General features: G+C 39.7%; 3 protein-coding genes across 5 annotated transcripts; 1 reads left to right on the forward strand and 2 right to left on the reverse strand.

Moving 5' to 3' along the window:
• The first annotated feature begins 7,562 nt into the window (after positions 1–7,562).
• LOC135628939 (serine/threonine-protein kinase STY46-like) lies at positions 7,563–11,994 on the forward strand. 3 transcript variants are annotated; one of them, XM_065135951.1, is made up of 6 exons: positions 7,563–8,670; positions 9,979–10,059; positions 10,156–10,209; positions 11,188–11,322; positions 11,401–11,497; positions 11,857–11,994. In XM_065135951.1, exons 1-5 carry the CDS (start codon positions 8,629–8,631, stop codon positions 11,476–11,478), a joined length of 390 nt encoding a protein of 129 aa, XP_064992023.1. In that variant the 5' UTR covers positions 7,563–8,628; the 3' UTR covers positions 11,479–11,497; positions 11,857–11,994. The 3 variants fall into 3 exon arrangements, with proteins under 3 accessions (XP_064992023.1, XP_064992025.1, XP_064992026.1); XM_065135953.1 differs by having other exon boundaries at positions 11,401–11,501; positions 11,857–11,989; XM_065135954.1 differs by lacking the exon at positions 11,857–11,994 and having other exon boundaries at positions 8,565–8,670; positions 11,401–11,787.
• Positions 11,995–12,026: 32 nt separating this feature from the next.
• Positions 12,027–13,289, reverse strand: LOC135629204 (uncharacterized). The gene has a single exon (XM_065136399.1). It carries the CDS (start codon positions 13,287–13,289, stop codon positions 12,027–12,029), a length of 1,263 nt encoding a protein of 420 aa, XP_064992471.1.
• Positions 13,290–13,741: 452 nt separating this feature from the next.
• On the reverse strand, positions 13,742–15,019 carry LOC135629205 (F-box protein SKIP23-like). The gene has a single exon (XM_065136400.1). It carries the CDS (start codon positions 15,017–15,019, stop codon positions 13,742–13,744), a length of 1,278 nt encoding a protein of 425 aa, XP_064992472.1.
• Between the last annotated feature and the right edge of the window lie 6,227 nt (positions 15,020–21,246).

Here is a 21,246-nt window from a genome sequence, read left to right on the forward strand (position 1 = left end):
TCCATTTGTTGTGTGCAAATCGTTGTTATGTCGCCCCTACGTTTCCCGTGCAATGTCACCTGTTTCTCCTTACTGTAAAATTTCATAATTAGTTTCATAAAATTTCAGGAAATATCACCTAATGTCGTCAACCATTTAATTCTGAGCATGGCCTCATGATTGTTAAGAGGGAGAAGGAAGAAATCTGTAATTATCTCTTAGTCCTGCAGCAATAGTTTCTCCTGCGGGCGCCTATGATCACAATTCAAAATCCGTCCGTCGGTGACCTTAGCATCAAACCTGCAGCGATTCTCGATAGGTAATGCTATCCGAACAGCAAGCATACTATTTAGGAAGTTAGTAGTACTGCCCGTTTCGATGAGAATAGTGATCGGTTGTTGTTTAAGAAGGCCTCCAACTTTTATCGTTTGAGGGTTTGAGTAGCCGGCTAGTGCGTGTACTGCAACTTCAGTCAGTTGTAGCTCTTCTTCCACATCTTCTTTATGTTCAAGGTTCTCTTCTGAATATTCAATGACCTCTTCTTCTATTGGTTCAAACATAAGAAGTCTCCCTTTCATCGTTTGTGGGTTTGAGTAGTCAGCTATTATGTGTACTGTAACGTCGGTCGGTTGTGGCTCTTCTTCCGCATCTTCTTCGTTATGTTTAAGGCTCTCTTTTGAATGCTCAATGACCTCTTCTTCTACTGGTTCAATCAAAATAAGTCTCCCTTTTCTACAGCAATGCTTGTAACTCCACGGCTCGTCGCAATGCCAACATAACCGCTTCGCAGATTACTCCCGAAGCTCTTCTCTTGTCAACTTCTTTAGTGCAGGAACTCAATCGACAGTAGGTGGGGCTGAGGGCTTCAGTATTTCTGGTTGAGGAGCAACTCTAGTCCTCCAAGCTTCATGATTCAATCGCTCCTCTTGATGTCGTGCGAAAGAGATGGCTACCATAAGTGTGTACGGTTGTCGCGCTTTAACTTCTCCCCGGATCTCCGGCTTCAAGCCCTCAATGAAGGTCCTCAATAGTTGTTTTTGAGACCAATCATGAGTTTGATTAGATAACCTTTCAAACTTGGTTTGGTAATCCTGAATGGTAGAGGTTTGTCGGATCTTTGCTAGTTGTCCGTCAATATTCTCGTAATCGGTTGGTTTGAAGCGAATTGTCAATCCTTCTTTGAATTGCCGCCATGAAAGGACTCCATAAGTATGTTCAAGCCAATCAAACCACTGTATAGCATCCCCTTCAAGATGTATTGTAATCAAATCAAATATTTGAGATTGAGATTTAAATTTTGTTTTCCTTACTTGCCATCATAATTTAGGAAATCTTAATCTACTTCCTTGTTTGTTGATATGAATTAAGGAAATAACTATTAAGTATTCCAAATATGATGATATCATATTTGTTAGTATATTAAATGAAAATAATTTATATTAAATAAATACGAAAATTAAAATTTATTTCCCTTAATAGAGGCTCACCACCTCCTATTTAAAGGGGAGGGATTTCTCTCTTTCGTTCCTTACCTAGTCGAGCCTGGCAGCGGGAGGAACGAGGAGTTACACCCTGTTGACAAGAGAACGAGGAGTTACACCCTATTGACAAGAGGTAGGTTTCCCTACCTTTCTTAAAAGTTTTAGCTTTTATTTTGATTCTTTAAATGTTGAAAGTTTTATAGTTTGAAAAATGTGTATCAATTCTTTAAATGTCAATTTTTTTTTTGTATTAAAGTAATCAGTTAAAGTTTTCAAAATATTCTTTGACCCATGATTAAGGTTTTTATTGTAGAATTAAATATGTTAAAAAGGTATATATTTTATATGATATATTTTCTGTATTACAGTTTATCTTTAATCTTATCTGGATTAAAATCTTGTTAGACTAGAATATGTTATCTAAAATCCCTTTTTGATATCCTTTGATCTGAAATTTAAAATATATTATTCTGGATGATTTAAAATATGACTAGAATATGTTGAAATTTTATGTGTTGAAAACATGATTTTTATTTGAATTTAGAAAGCTATTTCCTTGTGTTAAAACTTATCTCCTAGTCCCTCTTTTAATGTCTTATGATTTCTAGTCAAATTGAGAATGTTATTTCTTTGTATTAAAACTTTTCTCCTCATCTATCTTTTAATGTATTATTATGTTTTCATATATGTTGTTAATGAGTATATGCTATGACTAGTCCATGGGCCAAGGTTGGGCCAGTTTTATGTAATGCATGCTCAATCATGTATAATGCACATGACCAATAGATGGACTGGCTCAATCTAGCCCAATATTATTGTTGAACTTGAGCCCAAATATTGATTGAATTAAACTATACTTGATTAGTCTAGATCAATTCAGGGTGATTCCGAATTGATTGACTTATTCAAGTTAGTTTAACTTAAATTGAACTTAATCTAGTCTAAATTATACTAGTCTAGGGTGGTTCCAGACCAGTTAAATAAGGATTAGAGATCAGTTCAGTTAGGCTCTAGTAAATCGAGTTCAATTGAATCGATTAAACTAGAGTTCAAGTCAATTGAGGGTTAATTTATATTATTTGATATTGATGACTTTTGAAAGAGATGTTTTAAATATGTTATTTCATCCCGAAATGGATATGACCAGTGTGAGATTATATTCCTGCCAAGAGCAGGTAGGGCGATTCCCTTCGGGGATTAGCGGGCCGTCAGACGTGGCGGCTGGACGGTTCCTCCATCCGCTGTTGGGAGGAACGTGTCCCCACTTTGGCGGGTGTGGGACACCACTCCATCCGCTGTTGGGAGTGTGATATGAGTTTGCCTCCATCCGCTGTTGGGAGAACACAAACTCATCCCATAGGATAAAGCCTCTCCATCCGCTGTTGGGAGAGTGCTCCTTCGGGTACTTGATATACGCCAATAGGATGATTGATTGAATTTTGGTCATGTATTTATCTTGATTTGACTTTTGGGGTTCCTACTCAGCGTTGTTGAATTTTCTTTGTTTTTGATTTTCAGAGCAGCCTCCCTCTAGTACTAATCGGATTCCAGTGGAGAGCGAACCTTCCTCTACCGCTAGGTAGAGCCACTTGGATGACTCTTGAAGTTAACTTTTCTATTTGTAATTTGATGAATAAATGAATTGTAATAAATGGTTATAGATGATGAATAAAGTGATGTTTATTTATTTGGCTTGTGTGAAAATATATGAAAAAAAAAAAATTCAGGATGTGACATGTATAGCTGCAATTTTCACCATAGATGCATTTGCGGTTTTATGGTACCGAAAATATCGCTCCGCGCGCAGGATCCAACCAATTGGGTCTCCTTCTTCCCATCTAGGGAAGTCTACTCTCATGCATGAATAGTTGGGGTTGGTCATAGAGCTTCCCTTCTCTTGGAAGTCATATCTTCGGGCTTGGTGCGATTGGGCAAAGCTCTCTCCTTGATGTGATTTCTTCGGGCTTAGTGGTCGGCCCAATCTGAGTTTGGTAAAGAGCATCTGAATCTTATCCTCCATTCGGCTTTGAAGGCTTCAAATTTAGCATTGATTATCTCCTCAGATGCCATAGTATATGCCGCCAAATCTGTGATGTTCAGATCTCTCTTTTGTTGTCGGGTTAAAGACATGTATTGGTTGAGAGAGGTGATGGTCAAAAGGGTTGGTGGATTGGTAGATGTAGGCTACGGTTTGGGCTTATTTTGTGGCGATTTTGGGTACAATTTGAGGGTGTGGTTTGGTAGAGTTTTAGGGCTGTTGATAAAAGTTTTGGATCTGTAGTAGATGGTAGCAAAGGTTTGATAGAAATCAATGGAAGTTCAACAAGTATGTGCTGTCTTGTAAGAGTAGAATTGTCGTCGAAGAAATAACGGTTTCTCGATGTAATTTCCACCAAAAACTTGAGAGAATTGAGAAGGAAATCGATAGCAAAATCACATAATATATGACAGCAAGGATATCTAATTTAATCAAGAAAATTTCGGTAGTATAACAGCAAGGAAATTGGTGCAAGTTGCGATTGCAGAATTCTCGTCGAGAAATTTCAACGGGTTACGATGAAAATTTACAGCACAACAAAATCGTTTTTAGAGATGAATTTCTTAATAGATTAATCATAGATGGAAGCCAAGATGATCTATGAAGTGTATAAGAAATTTTATTCAAAAAGGATTGCAAATAGATGGGTTAAGGCAACAATATGCGGCTAAAATTTTCTACAGCATAGATTTTTAAGTATAGCTGATTGGACGTAAAAGATCAGTGGTTTATATTGAGAATTTTTTTGATGAAACCAAAGGGAATTCAACTGTTAGGAAGTGTCAAAGCTATCATAAAAATTTCGTAGAGATTTGGATAGAAACAACGTAGTATCAAGATCAAACAAACAGTACTATGCGGCTGAAATTTTACAGTGTAGATTTTCAAGTATAGCAGATTAGACGTAAAATATCAATGGTTTATATTGAGAATTTTTTGACAAAACCAAATGAAATCTGCTGTTAGGAAATGTCAAAGATGTCATAAAAATTTCGTAGAGATTTGGATAGAAAAAATACAATAGCAAGATCAAACAGACGGTGCTATACGGTTGGAATTCCGTAATGTATCTTCCGTCGTAGAGAAAAAAACTTTATGACGAAAAGTTTATGCAGTAATATAGAAATAATTTTTTTGGGATTTTCAAATAAGGATAACTAAATTGCAGCAGTAGTAAGGTAGAAAACTAGAACCTGTTGCAATTCACGGGGAGATCAAAGGATGATCCGTGGTGGTGGAGATGACGGCGGAATTTGGCAACAATCTCTTAAGCAATTGTGGGAATTGCTTTGGGCGGTTGTGGAGGGTTGATGGATGGCTGTGGAAGGGCAGTGAGACACCAAGAATACTGCTCTGATACTAAGTGTTAGAACCCTTACAGATTCTAAACTTGGGGTTGATCTCTTTAGGGGATCGACCTCATTGGAACTCTATAGGGGTTCCTCCCTCCGAGTTGCTACTCAAAGGCTGTAGAAAAGATTTATCTATTACTTATGAAAAGAGGTGGAATACATGACTATTTATAGGGTTTCTAAACCCTAACTCATAATATGACTCTTACTTAAGACTCCTACTTCTAACCAACTCCTAATATACTCTTAATCAAGACTTATACTTCTAACCAACTCTTAATAGGATTCCTACTCAAGACTCCTACTTCTTTACAACTCCTATCTGGTCACTTCAGCAATGACCATTGGACGTCCGTCTGCTATATCTGCCACTTGAACGGCTTCGCTTCAGGCGTGTGCGAGTCAACGACGTCGGCTATCACCCCATTTTCTAGATTCAGCTCGTTGACGCCCTAACACCCGCACAGCTTCAGTCTCCAGACGCCTCTCCTCTTCGATCATGTAGTAGATGGCATTACCCGGGATCCCAGAGCAATCTCCGGCAGCGACGGACACGGAGCAGCACGTGCCCAAGAACAAGATACGATCCCCGATATCCTCCAGTTCCACGGCCACCTCCGGCCTGCCTATGTCGCCAGGGTGGAACCTGAAGACTCGGGTGCTGTCGACGATCTTTCCATCTGCAGTCGTCTTGTTACAGTGGGAAGCCAAGAGCACTTCTCCGGCCGACGCAACCAAGTAGAAGGGAAGATCGCTGCAGGGTACGCAGGAGGGAAGGGTGCCCCCACGCGGTAGCGGTCAGCCTCGCCGGCGGGCCATTATTGACCTCGAAGACCGCCCAATACTCGTTCTCGAAGATGACCGCACATTCTACGCTCGCCCACCCCCCCCCCCCCCCCCCCTCTCTCTCTCTCTCTCTCTCTCTCTCTCAAAGAAATGGTTCTCTCTTTTCAATGTTCTCTCGACAAAAGTTACTAATTAGTGTGAAAAGTTCAGCTCACTTCTGAAAAATGATGATGCAAAGGAAGCTATAGTTCAAGATTTTAATCATCCAAACAATCTTTTTGTTGTAGAATTTATAAGATCATTAATATATATATATATATATATATATATATATATATATAATTGACTCTTTTCAAACTTCCTTTCCTTGCAAGGAATTACTTGAAATATTTTATGAATAAAAAAGAATTAATAAATAATATGACTCACTATAAAGGAATGTCTTACTAAAAATAGTTTCGATACGTAAGCAATGGTCATGGTCAACTAACATTAATATAAATAGTAAAATGATCAATAGCCATAAAAGAACTAAAAGTACGTTATTTGAATACCAGAAAAAGCTACATCAAAAAGATAATGCATATAAGAATTTACTTGACGTAAATAGAAAGATTCAATTAACTTGAAGAATTAACAAACTGGGTTAGAAAAGAAAACAAATTAATGCTAAACCTTAAACCTTAAACCAAATATAAAAATATAAGCGAATTAATATGATTCAAATATTGTTTCAACGAAAAAAAAACCTTAAACCGTAAAGAGATAGGAGAGTCACATCACCATGATGATCTCTCCTAAAGAAAACCTAAAAAAAACTTGTCCAAATATAACAAAAACAGAAAGTAATAATAATATTAGAATTCCAAAATTACTGTAGTTGACCAAAGTTATTGAGGGTTGACCAGTCTAACTTCCTCTTACCATCAGAACAGTAGCAAATCTCTCTTCTTCTTCGCTTCGCTTCGCTTCGCTTGCGTTGTTGTTGTTCCGTAGAGCTCCATTTATAGAGTGAGGGAAGGTGGAGATTTGTCGCATATTGAATCGTATAAATTATACCTATCGTCGATTGCATATTGAATCGTATCGTTCCGTCAATTTCTTATGTATATCTAATGGGTTAAGTATAATTTCTTGGTAGATTTGTCGCAACAAATCTCCTTTAAGCAAATTATTAAGCTTATATATTTCAGATTTGTCTCTTGCAGCAACAAACATATCATCGGTGTACAATCGTAAAGATACTATAAAATTGCTTGTCCTTTTATATAGTATCAAAGTGTCACACATATTGAATTACAATTAGCATGCAAATAGAAGTACATATAATATGTATATGTGACTCTTACCTAGTGATATGATTTATGATGTCTATACTTCATAAATATGATAAATGATATGTTAATATTTTTAGCTTTTAAAGTTGAAATTAATCTATGATATAGTTGAAATTAAAGTTGAAATTAGTCTACCATAAATATGATTTATGATGTCTATACTACATGATCATTCAATGCAACAAGCCTAAGTGTACTAGCGAATTTGAGTATAAGATTAATCAATAATAATAATTATGCATATAATGACTAGAAGTAACGGTTGAATTGTTAACTACCTTAAATAAATCTCAAAACTTAAATGAGTTTGATCATGATTAAAGTAAGGAAGTTTGAGTTTTAAACATCGTATATGTTAAGGATAATAAATTAGTTAGGTATGAATGAAGTAATGAAAAATTAAATAGAGATAAAAATAAAAGAGAAGTGTTATACTAAAAATATTAGGATGCATAAGTGAGATTGAAGGATAAGTTTAGACCAAAAATATACTGTATCGTATCATACCGAGCGAATGTCGAAATACCGGTATAGTACGGTACGATATTTCAAACCTTACCTAAAATATTGGTTTGGTGGTTGTGTACTAACTCGTTTTTCAAAGATTGAGGGTTTGAAATCACACCCCTGACACCTTAAACATTGGATTGGTAGTGGTATACTAGAACCACTCATCAAAAGGTTGAGGTTCAAAATCTCATTCAATATATTCGAAGAAACGAGTTATGTTAGTTGGTTAAGACTTTGACTGTATGATAGTAAGGTCTTGATTGAAAAATCATTAAACAGATCAAGAACAATTTCAATGTGTGTTGACTTGGAAATCTGCATTTTGACATGTAAAGAAAAACCGATGTTACCAAGCCACACATATGATAGTTTTTTCCCCGAGTAAAATGGGAGATGATGGATACATTATCTACACAACTTTCTCCAAGTCAGCTTATTTTGCAATTTTGGGTGAAAGAATTCTTGTGTTAACTAATTTTACTCTTTTATTTATGAATTTTGTAGTGAACTTCCTTGTTAGATGCATGTGATGTTTGTAGAATTAGCACAAAATTACTTCAATTTTGTGTGTTTCTTTGTGTATGATACCCTAGCACATAGATGTAGGTGTATGATTGCTGGTGGCCTTAGGTAACATTCAAATATATGAAGAATGTTAATGCTTGAAAGGTTGATTAGGAAACCACGTTATATAGAATTCATGAACCTATTGGTAAGTGGATGGAATTAGTTGACAGTTCTTGTTAACATTTGTCAGGGCTCGCTGTCAATAATTAACGAGCCAATCAACAAGTTGAGGCTAGTTGATTAGGTGAAGGTTAAATTGCTTTGTGTCATTTTGTGTTGACCTGAAGATTAAAACTTCAGTTGCATTTAAATGATTTTTTTCTCTCTTTATGTTAGTGGATTGTGTATCTTCCCTGATTCAGTATCAAATATTTCTGTTACATACAAGTCGTAAATATTTCTATTACATGAAACTGATTGTTTTATCTCTAGATACCTTGCCTTATGTTTTGGCCTATGTAAATTTGTATCAATGTAGCTGAATTTGCTTTAGTTCCCTCAACTAATCTACTTATTCATCGCAGGTTGTTAAGGTTGCAGATTTTGGTGTAGCACGTGTTAAAGCTGAGTCTGGAGTTATGACTGCTGAAACAGGCACATATCGCTGGATGGCACCTGAGGTTATGATCCAGTGCTAATTTTTTTAATTCAAGTTCTAGTGTTAATTTCACTTCCTACCACATTGTTGCTTTTATTTGTCTCACACCATAATTTGATCATAGTTTATACTGTTGACTGCACTTTTCACCAATTTTGTCAACATATGTGCCAACAGATATGGAAATTGTCGGAGAATCAGCATTGCTACTTTGTCCTTTTCATTATTTGTTTCTTGATCTATATATGCACTTGCTCAACGTTCCCAAGGTTCTGCATGCCCTTTCAGTTTTGTTTCCACAACACAAAACTCTCTCAGGGAGCTTTTCGATTTCCTGCCAATCGGGTTTTGAGCTCAAGCCCATCTTTTCAGTAGTTCTATGGGTTTGGTATTAAAAAATCATGATTCTGGTGTGGGTCTCCATGATAGGTCATGCAGTTGACTTATAACTTTTGAGGATGATGATTATCTTTTGATACAATTTGCTTGCTCATTTAGTTTTTTTTTTTGGGTCATTGTATGTGGTAAATTTTGATACTTTTTTGAACTTCCAGGTTTCTGTTAAAAATGCTAATCCTAGAAAAGATAGTTCTGAGTCTTCTGACTTCAAGAGAATGTTAACTGAAATTTATGGTTCACCCATGATAAAAACAAGGAGCTTGTTGAGCTTTAGATCTAGATCTTGCAAGGAACTTTTTTTTAAATTTCATTTTGATCTGAGTGTTCTACAAATTAGTACCTTTGTGGTGTTGAACAAAGAGTAGTTGCAAATTATTTCTAATATTGCCAGTGTCTTGAAATAAATGTTTAGCTGGAGTTGTGGATCACTGTCAGTTCCTTGTTTAGGAATATGGAAGATAAAGAAGAGTTGGGAGGTTAATGATGGCTAAGGATCTGTGTATACACTGGAAAATAGCACACTGATGGCATTGACTTAACTCTTTGCTAGGCAGAGTTTACTACCACTCTTGAAAGGTCCTTTTCTCTCTCTGATAGTAGAGGAAAACAAACCCGACAGGCACATTTAAGCAAATACGGCTGTAAAATATGGAGATGTATACATAATCCATATACTATGGGTTCAACTGTAACTGGCTATATTTTCCATTAAAACTGTGTGCAACTATAGACTTATCTTAATTCTGCAAAGCTTACATGGTGGCATGATTAGGTCTCTTGAATATTGTTTAACTTGATTTAGTTGTATTGGTATCCTGTCTTATTGGTTCTTGGCAATTCAGTTGGTTTTTCCTTGAATATTCTGTGGTTTCATTATTTATAATTCAGATCTCCAACGAACCAACAAATTCTGCACTTCCTCTATATTTAGGTCATAGAACACAAGCCCTATGATCACAAAGCTGATGTTTTTAGCTTTGGAATTGTAATGTGGGAGTTGCTTACAGCTAAGGTAACTTCAACTCATGCAGTACGAATTCTTTTTTTTTCACTCAAAATGAAACTTCATATGAAGTTTAGTGTGTCTATATTCTATTTTTCTGTGCAGCTCCCATATGAATACTTAACCCCACTTCAAGCAGCCGTAGGCGTTGTTCAAAAGGTAACCTCACCTCCTGTTTCACTTATGTTGTCAGAACTATAACAATCTATAATACACATTCATAGGAATCCATCATACTCATCCTTCCTTTTCATCAAGATAATATTGTTCTACCAAATTCTTGACCAACTTAACTTTACATGATACCAACAATGTGACTTGTTGTAAAAATTGTTTTTGTCTTTTGCTTCATGTATTGATTTCTGCACTGGATTGGAACAATTAAAAAACTAAATCTCCTTGCCACTTGCATTGAAGCCAATAAATCATGCATTCCTATGGAGCACAAACATGTGTAAACAGTGTTTTATCTGACACAATATGTTCTGATATGAGGGGTCTTGAATAAAGCAGAGTATGTTATGGCTGTATGTGTTTGCAATCTATCTTATTAGACTTATGAGGGATCTTGAGAAAGCAGATTATGCTACTTATGACCGAATGTTTTGCAATCTATTTTATTAGAACTCTATACCTATGACTTAGATTAGGTGAGGAGATCACATGAACAACATAGCTTGTTGAAAAGTAGAAGCTAATTTATGACAAATACTTCCAAGTATGCAAGAACTAGTAAAGGTGTATTTAAAGTAAAGATAAGATATAATCATGCATAGGTGATCTTTATACTTTCATATCAACATGAAGATATCTTGCTCCCCTTTTCACATAGAGCAGTTTTTTCCATCACCATAAATCATTCAACACATGATTGCTTGCCATACATGACTGGTTTTATCTGATCGATGCTCCTACAGAGTTCCAACACCATATTGTATGGGTTTTAATCAGCGTAGAACTTGGATCCTCTAATCACTAAAATTAACTTAACTAGTTATTAAGGAAAAGAATATACTACTGTAGGAGTTGCATACTTGTATTAGTATCAGTGCTTCTCTATGTTTCTTAACATATATGTTTGAAAACTATATATGCGCTTGCACAACATTCTTTTTGACTTCAATTTCTACTCTATAGGGTTTGAGGCCTACCTTACCAAAGAATACTCATCCTAAGCTTGATGAGCTGCTGCACAAGTGTTGGCAACAAGATCCAGCTGCCAGGCCTGACTTCTCAGAAATATTGGAGATACTACAGCTTATTGCTAAAGAGGTTCATCATCTAAGCCTAGGATTCTGTTCCTAAATTCCAAAACTTCTTTGACATGATGGTTTTGAAACTATCAAACAGGTCGAAGATGAATCCGATGACTGCCGTAAGGATAAGTCATCCGGTGGATTTCTTTCTGTTCTACGACGTGGCCACTGAAACTTCATTTGATCAAAATGTAGGTACGATCTCATCACCGGCAATTTCCAGCCATAGATAGAGATAGTACCTTAAAACTGTACAGTGTTCAAATTTCATAGCTTGTTTTTCCTGGTTCTTAATTTTTATGCTTTTAATTCTTTTCTCTGTGTTTTTGTTATTTGTTACCACTTCGTAAGGTGGAATGTGATGAGTAAGAGGACTCTTGTTTTTTTGTCATCTAACAATTAATTTCAGTATGTTAGACTTAAATATATTCTTTAATCTTGCCACATACAAAGGATTTTATTTTTTTTATTTGTGCCAATTTCATAGTTTACGGGATTGATTAGTTATATATTTGTGAAAAACTCAATGTTATTGCTCAAAATTTTGCAGGAAAAATAGAAAGAGAAAAAGAGAGACACAGAATAGCGTCAAAACAGTCAACATCATTAAACCATGAGATCTAAATCTTGGAAATCATGTCAGGAACTTAATGACTTGGCAATCGAGAAAGAACGGAACCCGTAAAAGAGATGGGGGTTCACCACCATGTCCGTCGATGTCTACTCGTAGCGGCCGCGAAGATTAGGGGACACCCACCAAGTCGCGTCCGACCCGTCAGACCGCCACTCGAACCTTTGCCCCTCAGCCTGGTTCGAATCGGCGATGACTCTGATCTCACCGTCTCCCAGGCTGAGCAAGCCAATGCTGAACACCGACTCTTCCTCCTCCTCGGTCACCTCGTCTCGGTACACGAAGTACATGTTGTTCCCCTCGAACCCCGGGTAGTCCCCAGCATCGACCGACACCGAGTGGCTGGTGCCCAAGAAAAAGATGCGGTCTCTGATGAGGTGGATGTCGTCCACCTCGACGGCCTCCGCGTCCCTGTTCCAGTCTCCTGGGTCGAGCCAGAAGACGCGGAAGCTCTCGATGTCCCTCCCGTCTGCAGTCCTCTTGGAGCACCCGGTAACCAGCAGCAGTTCTCCGGCCGACGGAACCAAGTAGGAGGGTAAACGATTCTGCGGCACGCTGATAGGCATGACATCACATGCGATCATCGTCACCCTCCCCGGCGGGCCTGGATCGACGTCGAAAATCCCCAACATCTCAGTGTCATCGTAGACGGCGCACAGCCTCCTCGTGCCGTAGGGCACGACGTCGACCAAACGGAACAGAAATCGTATTCCGGGGGCAAAGAAATAGAGGTCCAAGATAGGGCCGTTGACGTTCGCCCTCCACGACGGGTCATCTGGTCGGCACGAAAAGCATTTCTTGTGCACATCGTTGAGGAAGACGATGGCCACGAAGTCCCGGTCGAGGGTGGGGTCGGACGACAAGACAGCCTTGTCGACGATGGCGTCGGACTCGACCGGAAGATTGTGGCAGTCCGTCTTGACGGTGTACATTCTGACGCCGTCCTCGGATTGGGCGGACGAGATCAGCACGTCGGCCGGGAGAGTGGAGAGGCTGGGGAGCGAAATCTCTTCGGCGGTGATGGGGTTGAAGAGGGAGACATCGGAGGAAGCCTCGCAGATGAGGATGAGCCACCCGAAGGAGGAGCCAATGCAGAACTTGTTGACGGTGTTAGGGAGCGGGCGAATGCTTCCGGAGTAGGAGGCGGCCGAGAGGCGGAAGGCTGAGCGGATTCTTGGTTCCGAGGGGGAGAGGAGGAGGAGGAAGGGGAGCTGAGTGTGCAGGTGGCTAGGCCGAAGGGGGAGGGCGGAGCGCCACGGCTTGCAGACGGCCCGGAAGCTAAGGTAGTCGGCGGCACTCGTCAGAAAGTGGGAGGTGAGTTTGACGAGCCGGGGAGAAAGCCTTTCCCACATGTCCTCTTGGGACTTGGTCGGCTGCGTATCTTTTCTTTCTCTTACTCTTCCTCTCTGGTCTTTCGGACTGGGGCTCCTTCTTCCTTTTATGTTCTTGGAGTCTTCTTCCTGGGTTAATAGTTTCTTGAAGGGGAAGGTGGTACGGATAACAAAAGGAGGAAGCAATGATAACGACGATCATGACTTCTGTGTAGACCAATGACGTGGCAAGATGAGTCTCCTCGATAGCACACGGGGCGATGACGACGCTGACTTTTACTTTGACTAGCGACGTGGAAATATAGTGAGTCACGTCATAGCACAATGAATTGACCCTCGATCCAGAGCACACTGAGTCTCAACTTGCCTTGCTAACTAACCTCGACGCCTTAAGAGCACAATAAGAAAGCCAAAGAATACTATGGGTATCTCTCACAATTGGTTGATGCCAGAATGTAAGACGTCAGCAATCTCTAGTTCTTGCCCCTGCCAAGATTGGGGGCCACCCACCAGGGGATGTCCAACCGGTCCGACAGCCACTCGAGCCCATCCGGCTCAGACCCGCCGGAATCGATAACCTCCGTGATCTCACCATTTTCCAGGTTGACCACGCACACGGTCGACACCAGGGTATCTTCCCCCTCCAAACTCATCTTCTCTTCCTTCACGTAGTAGATGGCATTCCCCAGGAACCCTGGGAAGTCCCCCGCGGCGACGCACACCGAATGGTTCGTACCCAAAAACAACATACGGTCGCCGATGTCCTGCACTTCGATCGCCTTCGCTGGCCGGTCTCCGTCGCCTGGATCGAGCCTGAAGACGCGGAAGCTCCTGGTGTTCTTCCTGGCTGCACTCCTCTTGTAGAACTCGGTAACCAGGAGTAGTTCTCCAGCCGACCCAATCAAGTAGGTGGGTAAACCACCGCGCGGCACGCAGGGCGGCATGGAGTTCCATGCGATCATCGTCGCCCTCCCCGGCGGGCCTGGGTCGACGTCGAAGACTGCTAAGTAATTTTTGTCATTGTAGATAGCGCACAACCTCCGCTCGCCGTAGGGCACGACGTCAGTCAGGTTGAACACCTGCGGCACTCCTGGGAAAATCCAATGGAGATCATCGAAAGGTTCGTTGACGTTGTCCTTCCACGATCTGTCCCCTGGGCGGCAGGTAAAGCAGCGCTTGTATATGCCGTCGAGGAAGACGATTGCCACGAAGTCCCGGTCGAGGGTAGGGTCGGAGGACAAGACGGCCTTGTCGACGATGGCGTTGGACTCGACCGTAATGTTGGGGTAGTCCGTTTTGATGAAGTAAGATCCGATGCCGTCCTCCGATTGGTAGAACAACAGTACGAATGATTGGAGGGTGGAGAGTGGGGGGAGAGGAATGTCTTCGGCGGTGACGGGGTTGAAGAGGGAGACCGCGGAGGTGGCTTCGGAGATGAGGATGAGCCACCCGTAAGAGGAGCCGATGCAATACATGCTGGTGGTGTGAGGTAGGCGGCGCATGCTTCCATTAAAGGCGTTGGCGAGGCAGAAGGCGGAACTGTTTCTTGGTTCCGGGGTAGAGAGGTAGAGGAGGAAGGGGAGCTGAGCGGGGAGGTGACGGGGCCGGGGGGGGACGGCGGAACGCCAACACTTGCAGACGGCGCGGAAGCGGATGTAGTCGGAGGCGCTTCTCAAGAAATGGGAGGTGAGCTTGACGAGATGCTGGCGAAGCCCTGTCCACATAGCTATTCGTGGGACATGGTCGGCCATTGTGCGTCCCCTCTTTCTCAGTCTCTCTACCTCTATCTGTTAAAACTCTTGCAGATTCTAAACTTGGGGTTGATCTCTTTAGGGGATCGGCTTCCTTGGAACTCTATAGGGGTTCCTCCCTCCAAGTTGCTGCTCAAAGGCTGTAGAAAAGATTCATCTATTACTTATGAAAAGAGGTGGAATACATGACTATTTATAGGGCTTCTAAACTCTAACTCATAATAGGACTATTACTTAAGACACCTACTTCTAACCAACTCCTAATAGGACTCCTAATCAAAACTCCTACTTCTAACCAACTCCTAATAGGACTCCTACTCAAGACTTCTATTCCTTTACAACTCCTTATTCGTCTCTAAGAAATAACCTCCTAACCCTACCCGGCCACTTCACCTCTTTAATAGGGGTCGACTTAGGTAGGTTTTACATGAATGTCCCTCTCAATTAGGACTCTCCTAGCTAGAGTCCTAACAAACCCGTCCTCTTCAAATCAGCTTTGTCCTCGAGGCTGACGATTCATGAATTTTGGGAATTTGATCTTCAAGTCATCATAGTTCTCCCAAGTGGCATCTTCTATTAGTAGGTTTTTGTATGTGATATGCCATACTCCTTTTCAATTTAGTACCCTTATAATGTAATTCTTTTGAGTCCCAATTGTAATGAGCCATGGGGCTTGGTGTTTCCTCCAATTTTTTTATAATCTTACTAGTCTCTGAATCTTCCTGCCATTCCATATTAATATCCTTAAGAAAGTCGTTGGTCGGAAGTGAAACGGCTAAAACTTCAACTTGCTCGGGTAGCTGCGAAAGCGCATCTACAAGAACATTCTCTTTCTCCTTTTTGTAAGTTATTTTATAATCAAATCCAAGAAGTTTTGTTACTCATTTTTGCTACTCAGGGGATGATATCTTTCGCTCTAAAAAGTACTTGAGGCTTTTATGGTCAGTTTTAATTTGAAATCGTCGGCCAATCAAGTAGGGTCTCCACCTCGTTGCTGCGCTCACAATGGTGAGCATCTCCTTATCATATGTTGACTTATTTTGATAGGAGGGAGATAATGCCTTGCTAGTATATGTGAGTGGTCGACCATCTTGCATGAGAATGGGTCCAATTCCGACTCCAGATACGTCGTCCTCAATAATGAAGGGTCGGTTGAAATTTGGTAGTGTTAGCACCGGCGTCGTCGTCATGGCTGCCTTAAGTTTGTCGAAGGCAGCGGAGGCTCTGTCCGACCATTGGAATACATCTTTTTTCAGTAAGGAAGTAAGTGGTGCACTGATCTCTCCATAGTTTTCATGAACTTGCAATAGTAGCCTGTTAAACCCAGAAAGCCATGTAGCAATTTTATGTTCCTCGAGGTCAGCCAGTTTTGCATTGCTCCAATTTTGAAGGGGTCTACTGCCACACCTTCCTCTGATATGATATGCCCAAGATATTCCACCTTCTTTTGAAGAAAGCAAAAATTCATATTGGTTGTTGTGTGTTCAAAAGGTGGTTTTCGGTATGTCTTCTTCGCATACTCATATTTGATGATACTCGGATCGAAGGTCCAGCTTTGTAAAGATTTGTGCTCCCTTTCATCTAGCAATTCATCTACAATTGGAATAAGGTATTTGTCCTTGATGGTTATGCTATTGAAAGCTCGGTAATCAACACATATTCGCCTTGTTCTGTCCTTCTTGCGTACAAGTAGCACCGGTGAAGAGTAGAGGTTGAAACTTGGCCGAATATCTCCTGTTTCAAGCATCTCTTTTACAATCCTTTCTATTTCATCCTTCTTGAGATGTAAATACTGATATAGCTGAACATTTGCCTAGAAGGATAGTTATACAATGATCATGCCGACGGGTAAGAGGTAGGTTGCGCGGTTCGTCAAATATATTTGAAAATTCAGCAAGCAAAGGAAGTAGATTTGGATCTTCAAATTCTATTGGCTCTCCCTTAGTTTGCCGCTCAAGTTGTACCAAAAAGCTGCTGCATACTTTATGCAAAACCTTATCCATTTGTTGTGTGCAAATCGTTGTTATGTCGCCCCTACGTTTCCCGTGCAATGTCACCTGTTTCTCCTTACTGTAAAATTTCATAATTAGTTTCATAAAATTTCAGGAAATATCACCTAATGTCGTCAACCATTTAATTCTGAGCATGGCCTCATGATTGTTAAGAGGGAGAAGGAAGAAATCTGTAATTATCTCTTAGTCCTGCAGCAATAGTTTCTCCTGCGGGCGCCTATGATCACAATTCAAAATCCGTCCGTCGGTGACCTTAGCATCAAACCTGCAGCGATTCTCGATAGGTAATGCTATCCGAACAGCAAGCATACTATTTAGGAAGTTAGTAGTACTGCCCGTTTCGATGAGAATAGTGATCGGTTGTTGTTTAAGAAGGCCTCCAACTTTTATCGTTTGAGGGTTTGAGTAGCCGGCTAGTGCGTGTACTGCAACTTCAGTCAGTTGTAGCTCTTCTTCCACATCTTCTTTATGTTCAAGGTTCTCTTCTGAATATTCAATGACCTCTTCTTCTATTGGTTCAAACATAAGAAGTCTCCCTTTCATCGTTTGTGGGTTTGAGTAGTCAGCTATTATGTGTACTGTAACGTCGGTCGGTTGTGGCTCTTCTTCCGCATCTTCTTCGTTATGTTTAAGGCTCTCTTTTGAATGCTCAATGACCTCTTCTTCTACTGGTTCAATCAAAATAAGTCTCCCTTTTCTACAGCAATGCTTGTAACTCCACGGCTCGTCGCAATGCCAACATAACCGCTTCGCAGATTACTCCCGAAGCTCTTCTCTTGTCAACTTCTTTAGTGCAGGAACTCAATCGACAGTAGGTGGGGCTGAGGGCTTCAGTATTTCTGGTTGAGGAGCAACTCTAGTCCTCCAAGCTTCATGATTCAATCGCTCCTCTTGATGTCGTGCGAAAGAGATGGCTACCATAAGTGTGTACGGTTGTCGCGCTTTAACTTCTCCCCGGATCTCCGGCTTCAAGCCCTCAATGAAGGTCCTCAATAGTTGTTTTTGAGACCAATCATGAGTTTGATTAGATAACCTTTCAAACTTGGTTTGGTAATCCTGAATGGTAGAGGTTTGTCGGATCTTTGCTAGTTGTCCGTCAATATTCTCGTAATCGGTTGGTTTGAAGCGAATTGTCAATCCTTCTTTGAATTGCCGCCATGAAAGGACTCCATAAGTATGTTCAAGCCAATCAAACCACTGTATAGCATCCCCTTCAAGATGTATTGTAATCAAATCAAATATTTGAGATTGAGATTTAAATTTTGTTTTCCTTACTTGCCATCATAATTTAGGAAATCTTAATCTACTTCCTTGTTTGTTGATATGAATTAAGGAAATAACTATTAAGTATTCCAAATATGATGATATCATATTTGTTAGTATATTAAATGAAAATAATTTATATTAAATAAATACGAAAATTAAAATTTATTTCCCTTAATAGAGGCTCACCACCTCCTATTTAAAGGGGAGGGATTTCTCTCTTTCGTTCCTTACCTAGTCGAGCCTGGCAGCGGGAGGAACGAGGAGTTACACCCTGTTGACAAGAGAACGAGGAGTTACACCCTATTGACAAGAGGTAGGTTTCCCTACCTTTCTTAAAAGTTTTAGCTTTTATTTTGATTCTTTAAATGTTGAAAGTTTTATAGTTTGAAAAATGTGTATCAATTCTTTAAATGTCAATTTTTTTTTTGTATTAAAGTAATCAGTTAAAGTTTTCAAAATATTCTTTGACCCATGATTAAGGTTTTTATTGTAGAATTAAATATGTTAAAAAGGTATATATTTTATATGATATATTTTCTGTATTACAGTTTATCTTTAATCTTATCTGGATTAAAATCTTGTTAGACTAGAATATGTTATCTAAAATCCCTTTTTGATATCCTTTGATCTGAAATTTAAAATATATTATTCTGGATGATTTAAAATATGACTAGAATATGTTGAAATTTTATGTGTTGAAAACATGATTTTTATTTGAATTTAGAAAGCTATTTCCTTGTGTTAAAACTTATCTCCTAGTCCCTCTTTTAATGTCTTATGATTTCTAGTCAAATTGAGAATGTTATTTCTTTGTATTAAAACTTTTCTCCTCATCTATCTTTTAATGTATTATTATGTTTTCATATATGTTGTTAATGAGTATATGCTATGACTAGTCCATGGGCCAAGGTTGGGCCAGTTTTATGTAATGCATGCTCAATCATGTATAATGCACATGACCAATAGATGGACTGGCTCAATCTAGCCCAATATTATTGTTGAACTTGAGCCCAAATATTGATTGAATTAAACTATACTTGATTAGTCTAGATCAATTCAGGGTGATTCCGAATTGATTGACTTATTCAAGTTAGTTTAACTTAAATTGAACTTAATCTAGTCTAAATTATACTAGTCTAGGGTGGTTCCAGACCAGTTAAATAAGGATTAGAGATCAGTTCAGTTAGGCTCTAGTAAATCGAGTTCAATTGAATCGATTAAACTAGAGTTCAAGTCAATTGAGGGTTAATTTATATTATTTGATATTGATGACTTTTGAAAGAGATGTTTTAAATATGTTATTTCATCCCGAAATGGATATGACCAGTGTGAGATTATATTCCTGCCAAGAGCAGGTAGGGCGATTCCCTTCGGGGATTAGCGGGCCGTCAGACGTGGCGGCTGGACGGTTCCTCCATCCGCTGTTGGGAGGAACGTGTCCCCACTTTGGCGGGTGTGGGACACCACTCCATCCGCTGTTGGGAGTGTGATATGAGTTTGCCTCCATCCGCTGTTGGGAGAACACAAACTCATCCCATAGGATAAAGCCTCTCCATCCGCTGTTGGGAGAGTGCTCCTTCGGGTACTTGATATACGCCAATAGGATGATTGATTGAATTTTGGTCATGTATTTATCTTGATTTGACTTTTGGGGTTCCTACTCAGCGTTGTTGAATTTTCTTTGTTTTTGATTTTCAGAGCAGCCTCCCTCTAGTACTAATCGGATTCCAGTGGAGAGCGAACCTTCCTCTACCGCTAGGTAGAGCCACTTGGATGACTCTTGAAGTTAACTTTTCTATTTGTAATTTGATGAATAAATGAATTGTAATAAATGGTTATAGATGATGAATAAAGTGATGTTTATTTATTTGGCTTGTGTGAAAATATATGAAAAAAAAAAAAATTCAGGATGTGACATGTATAGCTGCAATTTTCACCATAGATGCATTTGCGGTTTTATGGTACCGAAAATATCGCTCCGCGCGCAGGATCCAACCAATTGGGTCTCCTTCTTCCCATCTAGGGAAGTCTACTCTCATGCATGAATAGTTGGGGTTGGTCATAGAGCTTCCCTTCTCTTGGAAGTCATATCTTCGGGCTTGGTGCGATTGGGCAAAGCTCTCTCCTTGATGTGATTTCTTCGGGCTTAGTGGTCGGCCCAATCTGAGTTTGGTAAAGAGCATCTGAATCTTATCCTCCATTCGGCTTCGAAGGCTTCAAATTTAGCATTGATTATCTCCTCAGATGCCATAGTATATGCCGCCAAATCTGTGATGTTCAGATCTCTCTTTTGTTGTCGGGTTAAAGACATGTATTGGTTGAGAGAGGTGATGGTCAAAAGGGTTGGTGGATTGGTAGATGTAGGCTACGGTTTGGGCTTATTTTGTGGCGATTTTGGGTACAATTTGAGGGTGTGGTTTGGTAGAGTTTTAGGGCTGTTGATAAAAGTTTTGGATCTGTAGTAGATGGTAGCAAAGGTTTGATAGAAATCAATGGAAGTTCAACAAGTATGTGCTGTCTTGTAAGAGTAGAATTGTCGTCGAAGAAATAACGGTTTCTCGATGTAATTTCCACCAAAAACTTGAGAGAATTGAGAAGGAAATCGATAGCAAAATCACATAATATATGACAGCAAGGATATCTAATTTAATCAAGAAAATTTCGGTAGTATAACAGCAAGGAAATTGGTGCAAGTTGCGATTGCAGAATTCTCGTCGAGAAATTTCAACGGGTTACGATGAAAATTTACAGCACAACAAAATCGTTTTTAGAGATGAATTTCTTAATAGATTAATCATAGATGGAAGCCAAGATGATCTATGAAGTGTATAAGAAATTTTATTCAAAAAGGATTGCAAATAGATGGGTTAAGGCAACAATATGCGGCTAAAATTTTCTACAGCATAGATTTTTAAGTATAGCTGATTGGACGTAAAAGATCAGTGGTTT

Source organism: Musa acuminata, chromosome BXJ3-1 (genome assembly GCF_036884655.1).
Source record: "Musa acuminata AAA Group cultivar baxijiao chromosome BXJ3-1, Cavendish_Baxijiao_AAA, whole genome shotgun sequence".
NCBI classification, from domain to species: Eukaryota; Viridiplantae; Streptophyta; class Magnoliopsida; order Zingiberales; family Musaceae; genus Musa; species Musa acuminata.